Source organism: Orycteropus afer, unplaced genomic scaffold (genome assembly GCF_000298275.1).
Source record: "Orycteropus afer afer isolate SDZICR_OR568_19922 unplaced genomic scaffold, OryAfe1.0 scaffold00015, whole genome shotgun sequence".
NCBI lineage: Eukaryota > Metazoa > Chordata > Mammalia > Tubulidentata > Orycteropodidae > Orycteropus > Orycteropus afer.
Window position 1 is genome coordinate 14997006 of NW_006921602.1, and position 9946 is coordinate 15006951.

At 37.1% G+C, this 9946-nt stretch overlaps 1 protein-coding gene across 1 annotated transcript in view; it reads left to right on the plus strand.

Moving 5' to 3' along the window:
• The window catches only part of VPS13C (vacuolar protein sorting 13 homolog C), a 252418-nt gene that overhangs the window by 36948 nt on the left and 205524 nt on the right, over positions 1 to 9946 (plus strand). Inside the window, exon 6 of the mRNA XM_007958262.2 lies at positions 8182 to 8244. Coding sequence (XP_007956453.1) covers positions 8182 to 8244 — 63 coding nt within the window. The remainder of the gene's footprint in view (positions 1 to 8181; positions 8245 to 9946) is intronic.

Sequence of the window (9946 nt, forward strand, 5' to 3'; positions counted from 1 at the left end):
TTTTTTTTTTGCCTCCAAATGATTTTGAGTTTTGTACCACATTGTTCTCCGTCTTTATGCAGGATCTCCTACATCCCTTCCAAGTGGATGGCAGTGGTAGCTGGGCACCATCTAGTTCTTCTGGTCTCATAGTTGTATAGGAGAAACAACAATTTTTATTTAGTTATTTAGTTTAGATAGAAATAACTTGTGATGACTTAAACAATATTTGAATTTTCAGTGAACTGTAATAGTTTTAGTTGTTGATAATTTAAGTGGCAAAATATGTCACTTGTAAAATGATAACCTGCTGTACTTTTTGTACTTGGACCTATGAAACTTTCACTTCTGGATCTTCAGTGCCTAGGAAACTGATACGTAGATCTGACAGAGAGGTTATTAAGGATGACTTGATTTATCTACATCTGTACATGCTGTGAATATCCGTAGTGCTAATTAACGTGTAATTGGGCTTGTTGGCTCTATATGCCAAATTGAAACCAAACCTATTGCTGTCAAGTTGATAGCCCCATATGCTATATAAAAATATCAAGCTTCTTAGATAATAAAATTTAAGTTGTGTTGGGATAGAACTAAACTTTAGAAAATGAATGAACTAAAATTTAGAAAGTGAAACTTAATTTTTACATTGTTATGTTAGTTTTTTTTTTTTTTTAAAGTGCTCAGTATAAGAGAGCTACATTCAGGAATCGGAAAGTAATGTTGAGAGATTGTTTTTCCATAATTGTTAAGGACAGTAGTTTTGCATGTAACATACCTATGTAAATAACATGCATACTCATATAACTTGCATAGAAACTAATTTGTGAGAAGATTATGTGGTTTGCAAAAAAAAAAAACAAAAAACCCACATAAGACATGTATTATTTGGGTGAAAATAAGGTACATTTAATTATTTTGACTGTATAGAAATACTCTTTTCTAATTTCTGTGAATGTAGATTCACACTTTCATAAAGCATTAAGTGAATGAAAAGACAACCCTGGATTCTAGATGCTTCATATTTCACCAGTATTAATTAATAACAATTAATTACTTACTCTTTATTTTTTTCAGTTTATTATTTTTCAAACTTATTTCCTGATTTTAAAAGTACCATTACAGATGGATAGAAACTTAAGGTTGGTAATGAGGGGAGGTGATTCAACTCTAAGCAGCAAATCATTAAAAATAAAAAAGAACTCTTCATGCTTATCTGCTTTGAAAATCTTTTTACTTATACTGTTTCATTTCATAACATAGAATGCTGCCCATTATCATGTACAGTATGAGAAAATTGAATATAATTGAGTACATTTCTGGAGTGTTTGCTTAACTATGAAAGTAAACTTTTTGGTACTTCTTTTGTTTCCATTGGAATGAATTTATTTTCCTAGAAAGGATATCACAAAGGGAAAGATTAAATTTTTTTTTTAATGGGATTTGGATGAAAGTTTACAGAGAAAATTAATTTCTCATACAGAATTTCATACACATTTTCTTTCATGACATTGACTGCAGTTCTCCACAAAGTAGCAACTCTCTTCCCACTTCCTTCCTGTTGTTAGTTACCTCTTCTTCCCTGTGTCCTTCTTTCCTATGCATTCCTGCCACCTGAGATATCTCCCTGTGCAAACACTGCCCTTCTGTTCTCCCATGATTGATTGCTCTAAGGAGTGTATCTACCTGATGTATGTGTTCACCCTATATGCCTGTCTGTTGTTTGGCTGAAAGCCATGGGAGTGAGTTCAGTTCCAGACCTGAAGGGTAACTAGGGGCCATAGTCTTGGGGGTCTCACTGGCCTCTGTCAGACTAGTAAATCTGGTCTTTTTTTTTTATGATTTTGTATTTTGTTCCACATTGTTCTTACACTGTATCTAGGATCTCCTGCATTGATTCCTTTCTGAGTAGTTGACGGTGGTAGCTGGGAACCCCTAGTTCTTCTGGTTTCATGATCTTACAGGCTGAGGATTGCATGGTCTGCTGGTCCCTTGGACTAATTGTTTCAGTGTATCTTTGGTTTTCATCATTCTTCTTTGCTCTGGACTGGGAGAGACCCACTGTTGCAACTAGATGGCTGCTTGCAAGCTTCTAAGATCACAGTTGCTACTCAACAAAGTAGGATGTAGAACACGGTGTTTGTGTTGTATGTTATGCCAGTGGAGCTTGATGTCCTCTGTGACCATGGTCCTGAGCCCACAGGTCCAAGTACTCGCTCCCTCAGTATTTCCTATTATAGTAATCAAGGAGTTTACTTGTTTTACTATCTCTTTTCACCCTGAATTTCCCTCATCATCTTCTCATAATATGGTTATATTATGATTTTTGACCAACTACTAGTCAATATTTTCATTACTGAACCAAACCAAACCTGTTGTTGATTTGATTCCAACTCATGGCAACCCTGTGTGTGTCAGTGACTGTGATCTTACAGAGGTAGATCTCAAGACCTTTCTTTCAGGATCCTGCTGGTTGAATTCAAACTTCCAGTCTTTCATTTAGTGTTGTTGTGTTGTTAGGTGCTGTTCTGGTTACCTAGTGCCACTCTGACAGGAATATACCACAAATGGGATGGTCTTCACAAACATGAGTTTATTCTCTCACAATTTGGAGGCTTTAAGTCCGAGTTCAAAGTGCCAGGCTCTAGGGGCTGTGTGAAAGCCCCTTGACCTTGGGCTTCAGCTCTGCATCTTGCTCCTGGCCCACTGAAGCTAGAGGCATCTCTTCACTCAGGCAGCTAGTGGCTGCTGAGACTAACAAGCCCAAGGTCGACAAATAAAATGGCACAGTCCTGACGTTACCAAACCACATGGCAGGCCATTAATTCAAGTCCATTGAAAGTCCCAAGGTTTTGGCAGAGCATGGGAGGCTGCTGAACAACAACATGGCTACATGTAGGGTCCAAGCATGCCATATGCTAGAGACCATTCCCAAGGCTTCTCCTTATATATATATAAAAATTGTTCACTGCATTCAAATGATACACTATGGTTGTATTTCCTTTAAACAGTTTTTTTTTTTTACTTGTAAATTGTTTCTTTTTAATGACTTTGTCTTTCATGTAAACTTATCTTTAATTACTTTCACCAAAACCAAAAAAATCAAACTCACTGCTGTCGTGTCAGATCTGACTCCTTGGGTTTCCGAGGCATTATCACTATGGAAGTAGATTGCCCAACCTGCCTTCTGAGGAGTGGCTGGTGGGTTTGAACTCTCAGCCTTCTGGTTAGCAGTCAAATGCCTCGGGCAATACGCCACCAGTGTTCCCTCTCCTCCCCTCCCACCCCTGGCAACCAACACAGAAAGTTTCTTTCCTTATATAAACCTTTCCTTGACCCTCAACAACAACGAACTAATGCTATATTTGTCCTTCTGTGATTGACTTATGTCACTCAGCATAGTGTCCTCCAAGTTCATCCATATTATGCGGTGTTTTGCAGACTCTACATTATTCTTTAGTGCTGCATAGCATTCCATTATGTGTATGTACCATAGTTTAGTCATCCACTCTTTTGCTATAAATCTTAGCGATAAATTCCTTGCCAGATATGTAATTATCAGCAAATATGAATTCGTTGCTGTCATTTTTGTTATGTGCTTTTTCATGGTGTCGATTTCTTTGTTCCATATAGTTTTCTATGCTGAGCTATGAATCATGCTATCATTTCCTTCATTGCTATTGTTTTAGTATTTGCTAAATATTTTTGGTGGTCATCTTTTTTGATGTGAAGATTTACTATTTTTCTTTGAGGTTATCCTGTGATTTATAGTTTTCTTTCTATGTTTAGAACAGTCTGTTTTATCTTGTAATTGTCTTGACTTCCCTACCATCTAGAAGTTCTGTAATGACACAGTTTTTCCCTCTTTTTGGTTTGTAGTCTCATCATAGGGAATAACTACCACCAGCTACCCAGCCACTCAACCAGGCTACATTTGTCCACATTTGTCAATTGATATCTCTGGTTCCCCGTTTACAATCTTGTAGGCTTATTTACTTTGGATACTTCCATAGCTGGGTTGGTTTCTGGGTTATATCATCATGTGTGTTAATGGTCAGTTGTTATTAGCTGTTGTTTTTTCTCTGTCCAAAGGGCTCCTTTTAGCATCTCTTGTAAGGTTGGTCTGGTTTTAACAAATTCCCTTAATTTCTGCTTAATTTCACCATTGTATCTGAGGGACAATTTTGCTGGGTACGTAATTCTTGGTTGGAAATTTTTCTCTTTCAGGGTTTTATATATACCATCCCATTGTCTTTTCACCTGCATGGTTTCTGTCAAGAAATCCAAGCTTAGTCTTATTGGTTGCCCCTTGTAGGTAACTTTTTGTTTTTCCTGTGCTGCTCTCATGATTCTTTTTGTCTTTGTTTTTGGTAAGTCTGATGATGCTATCTCTTGGTGATTTTCTTTTGGGGTCTGTCCTGTTTGGGGTTCGTTAGACTTCCTGAATGGATATATTCTCATCTTTCATCATACCAGGAAAATTCTCTTCCAAGAAATCTTCAGCAATTTTCTCTGTGGTTTTATTTGTCTCTTCCTGTTCTGGAATTCTGATTACACATAGGTTATTCCTTTTGATGGTATCCCACATGAACCTTAGGCTTTCTTCATTTTATTTTGATCTTTTTTCTGACTGATCCCTTTCTAAAGAAGTGTTCAGGCATTTGCCTTCAATCTCACTGATTCTGTATTCCATTGATTCAGTTCTGCTCCTTTGCCCATTCAGTGTCTTACTTATTCTTGAAAATTTAGTATTAATCTTCTGGATTTCTGTGTGTAGATTTTGTATCATTTCTAATTTTCATTTATTTTGTTATTTTGTTCTTGTATTGTCTTTTGAAATTGTTCTTGGGTTTTCTCTGTGTTTTCCTTGATCTGTCTCTCAATTCACTGAAGATACCTAAATATAATTCTTTGGAATTCCTTACCAGGGAGTTCCAATACTGCGTCTTCCTCAGGGATGTGTTTTGGGTCTGTATCCTGGTCCCTTGTTTCTCTGCTTTATCTTGCTTCTATGTGTGGACTGTGATGCTCTGTTGTCTCTGAGGCATTGTGACGTTTTTGTGTTTATATTTAATTGGTGATTGTATGTTGGAGTGACTTGCCCATGATTTTTGTATTCTTTGTTTTGTTTGTATGTTATCTACACAAGCAGGGTACTGTGCTCCCGTATTTGCTAGTTGACAGCACTTAAACACTCACCACCTGTCTCCTTTCCTGTTGTCAGCCTCTCGTATGTCCCTGCCGAACTTGACAAACAGAGCCTATTCTTAAGTCCCTGGAATCCGAGTGAGAATGCTATCACTTTAAAATCCAAAATGGTTGCCGCTTGTAAAGATTCAAAATGGCTGCACCCTCAGTCACTTTAAATATCCAAAATGGCCACCACTTGTAAACATTCAAAATGGTTGTGCCCTCGGTCACTTGAAATATCCCAAATGGACATTGCTTGTAAACATTCAAAATGGCTGTGCCCTTGGTCACTTTAAATAACCAAAATGGCCACTGCTTATAAACATTCAAATGGCTGTGCCCTGTCACTTTAAATATCAAAAAAGGCCACTGCTTGTAAACATTCAGAATGGCTGTGCCCTCAGTCACTTTAAATATCCAAAATGACCACCGCTTGTAAACATTCAAAATGGCTGCACCTTTGGTCACTTTAAATATCCAAAATGGCTGTCACTTATAAACATTCAAAATGGCTGTGTCCTCAATCACTTTAAATATCCAAAATGGCTGCTGTGTGTAAACAATCAAAATGGCTGCGTCCTCCAGACAGTGGAAAATCTACATCTCAGGTAGTCTTCCTCCTTGCTATTTCCCTTCTTAGTCATAGGCAGCCAGTGCAGTCATCCCTGCAGCCCTTGGTGACCAGGGCTGATCTTTAGGTCAATTCTTAGGTTCCAACACCAGTTGGAAATATTCAGACTGTTGGTCTCGTCTCGTTAGAGTAGCTGACAGTCCCCAGCTCCAACCATCTCTGTACTCACTGTTTTCGTTCAGGTTTTTCCACTAGTTGGTGCCTAATCCACTTCTGTATAGTTCCTTTCAAAGCTCAGGGCTCTAGGATTATCTTCTGTATCTCTGTCAATTGGTTTTTCTTTTCTTTGTTGAAGAGGGTGTATGTCACTTGTCTATTTCTCCATTTTAGGGGAAGTCTCTAATGTTATTTTTTAATTGTCCAAATGCATCAGATAATCTATTACTCCCTACTCCCCTCCCTGCCATCTCTCCCATTGTGCTGTGTTTTTTAGACCTGCTACATAGTTGCTGTCTTGGGACTGGTCTTTATAACTCTTTTGTGTGTAATTCACTGTTTCCTGTGTGCCTTGTCTTTTTACTTTCTTCATGGTTTCTTCTTAAGTTTGGCTGGAGAACATCTAGTAGCTTGATAAAAAAAAGGATGTACTGGATATAAAATTTAAAACCCTTTTAAGTCTGAACCTCTTTGTATTCTACTTTCATATTTGTTTGATTTGACTGGGATAGAATGCTAGGTTAAAAATTAGAATCTTGAAACTAGTGTCTTCTGGCTTCCAGCTGCTTTTGAGACGTTTGATGGCAATCTGTTGTACATATTGTTAGAAACTCAAAAATTAGGAAATCCCTGGACCCTACTATTAAAGACCTTCTGTTTTAATTGGGAAAATGATTGAGTCTTATCAAAGAAGTACAGATAATGTGCTATGGGAGTTTGGATAGGTAGGTCATGTTTAGCCAAGGAGAATCAACCAAAAACCAAACCCACTGCCATTGAGTCAGTTTTGACTCATAATGACCCCTGTTGGGTTTCCAAGGTAGTAAATCTTTACAGAAGTAGATTACCCCATCTTCCTTATGTGGAGCTACTAGTGGGTTTGAACTGCTAACCTTCTGGTTAGCAGTCAAATGCCTTAGGCACTGTACCACCAGAGCTCCTTAAGGAGATCAGGGCAGAGTAAAAGTAAATATTTCAGCTGGGTTTAAAGGATAGATTTGTAGAAAGGAGTAGGGCATTCTAGGTAGAGGAGACAGTGAAGGTGGAAAAGAGCATGCATGGGGAACAACTAATCATTTGGGAGTTTAACAAAGCATAGTTGGAGGTAAGGTTGTAAAGGTAAGTTTGGTCAATTTTAAGAGATTTGAATGTCATAATAACGATAATGATGGTGATAGCACTTGGCATTTGTTGAGAACTTATTATTTTCCCTTGTTCAGAATGCTGTGTACGAATTAATGCATTTAATGGGAGCTCTGGTAGCATAGTGGTTAAGACACTTGCCTGCTAACCAGACGGCTGGTGGTTCAAACCCACCAGCCACTCCTCGGAAGGAAGGTTGGGCAATCCTACTTCCGTAGTGATAACTGCCTCGGAAACCCAAGGAGGGGTCGCTATGAGTCGGGGCCGACTCGACGGCACATAACAACAACAACAGTCACAATTTTATGATACACGTGCTATTATTGTTCCCATTTTACAATTGAGGAAGCGGAAAGTTAATAACTTGTCCCAGGTCACTTAGTTAGAAAATGGTAGAGCTAGAATGAACCTAATACGGCTCTAGATCTTGTACTCTTAATCCCATGTTATAATGGATTTCAATATGTAGCCAGTGGGGTAGTCTTTAAGTTTTTCTTCTTTCTTTCTTTAAAAAGAGAATAGAGAGTGACATGATCAGAGTTCCAGTTTAGGGAAGTCAACGCATAGTGTATGGAGGTTGGATTTGGGGAAGGAAGTGGAAGATGGCACTATTTAGCGATCATTAACAAGAATGGGTATAAAGGATTCAGACAGTGTATCTAAAGGGAAGAGATCACAATAAAGATGAGGTCATTTAAATTTACTCTAAAATTTGTATCAAATGTCACAACAATATTTTATTCTCAAAATGGACAGAATGGGAAGCAAAAAGAGAATCCAAACGGTGGACTATTACTCTGTTAGAAAGTTTGTCAAAGAATTCAATGGGACATTAGCCATGTTTGATATTTTTCTACCTTGCTTTCTAAATTTAAAATTATTAAAACTTTTAATTATTAATTATTTAATATTATAAAAATATAGGTCATTTGTTGAAAGAATTGAAATGGTGTCACTGTGTTTTCCTTAGAACTAAATTCTGTTGTATATGATTTCTAATTCTTTAAGCATATTTTATGTGTGAAATTGAAGATGTCTTTTAAATGCTTTGCATTTTGGTTATTGCTGCCGTGCGGATGCAGGCACACATTCAGGGGAGTTCATATATGGCTTGGAAAACTTTGTTTACAAGGACATCAAGCCTGGTGGGTATGCATGGTTAATTATATTCAGCTATATTAAATATATTCTTACCCATTTTTGTACTTTTAATGAAGTTCATTTGATGGGATGCCATCTTTTTAGATAATAAAATGTAATTCATGTTTTTTCCCTTACCATCATTTCCTTTCCCTGTGTTCATCAGCCGTTCATTCATTCACCAAATATTTGAGTGTCTTTTTAGGCAAGCACTATGCTTGATGCTAGGTATTCATGGGGGGAAGCAGACACGATCCACTGCCCTTGTTAAACTTACAGTTGGTTTTTAGGTAAACTTCTAATCTGGAGTACCTTTCTGATTTGCATTCTACATACAATGTAGTGGTTTCACAATTAAGCAATTCCTCTCCTTAGCAGTGGTTCTCAAACTTGTAAAAAGCTACCAGGTAGAACCCTTCTTCTTTTTTTTTTTTTTGAAGTGAGCGTTTATTTGGAACCTTAATGGGAAGTGGTCCTAAGCACCTGAGCCTGCTGTGATCTCATATCCTCCCTGATAGGCTGACCTCCATAATAGCTCCTGATACACCTCTCGACCCTGTCCTGCGTGGCATATTGAGATTTGAAACATCACAAAAGGCAAACTGAAGGCTGAATGTTTGCTTTAGTATTTATTAGAGGTTTCTGTTATATACTAGGTATATTTAAATAATAGTTTTCTATATTTTAAAAAATAATCACTTGATTTATTAATCTTTACATTTTACATAACATTTCAACTTTTTATTTTGACTTAGTCATACTTAAGATTTGTTTTGAATAAATGGCAAGCAGGCTCTGATCTTTTAACTTAAACAGTAAGCAGCATGCTAGAAATTATTTCTGCCACAGGAAACCTGTATAATACTCAGCTTTATTATGACAAATGGAAGCAGAATTTGCATGCATATTTTTCATATATAGTATTGAGTGAAATTACTCTGAAAGCATTTCCCTTCTAACATTCTGCCCCTTTAGTTAGTATGGTTGACTATGTTAATTTGTCTTATAGTTCTTTCTTTAATATAAAACATAACGTGGAGGTACTCATGGTTCAATGTCCATTTTTGTAGATTATAATTACCTGCAATCTGCCAGTGGCAGTGTTTTCTGATCCTATTAGGAGTAACCTGCTTCCAAGATACAAATGGGATCCAATGACTCATTCAAATATTGAACAAAATTATATTTTATTTGGGCAGCATAATTTAAAAAACCCAAAGAACAGACAGGGTTCACTATGAAGAGAAACTTGATTGATTCAGAGTTTTCTTTCTTTTTTTTTTAAAGATGTATTAGACTGGATTTAACAACAACAACAACAACAACAAAACAAACAAACAAGAACACTAAACCCAGAATATTGGTGATTCTGAAATGAGGATAATTTTGTAGACGACTTCTTCATTTAATTGGCTAGGGCTTAATATGTGATTCCTGAGCATTTCCTCTTTTCACTTTCCAAGTATATATTTGTTCCTTGTTTGTTGCTAGTTTTCTTTATTTTATAGAGCAGTAGTTCTCAAAAGGTCAAAACTATTTTCATAATAATACGAAGGCATCATTTGCTTTTGCAAACGTGTTGACATTTGCACTGGCGGTACTAAAAATGATTTGTTGTTGTTACTTGCCGTCGAGTCGGCCCCGACTCATAGCGACCCCTCCTTGGGTTTCCAAGGCAGTATCACTACGGAAGTAGGATTGCCCAAC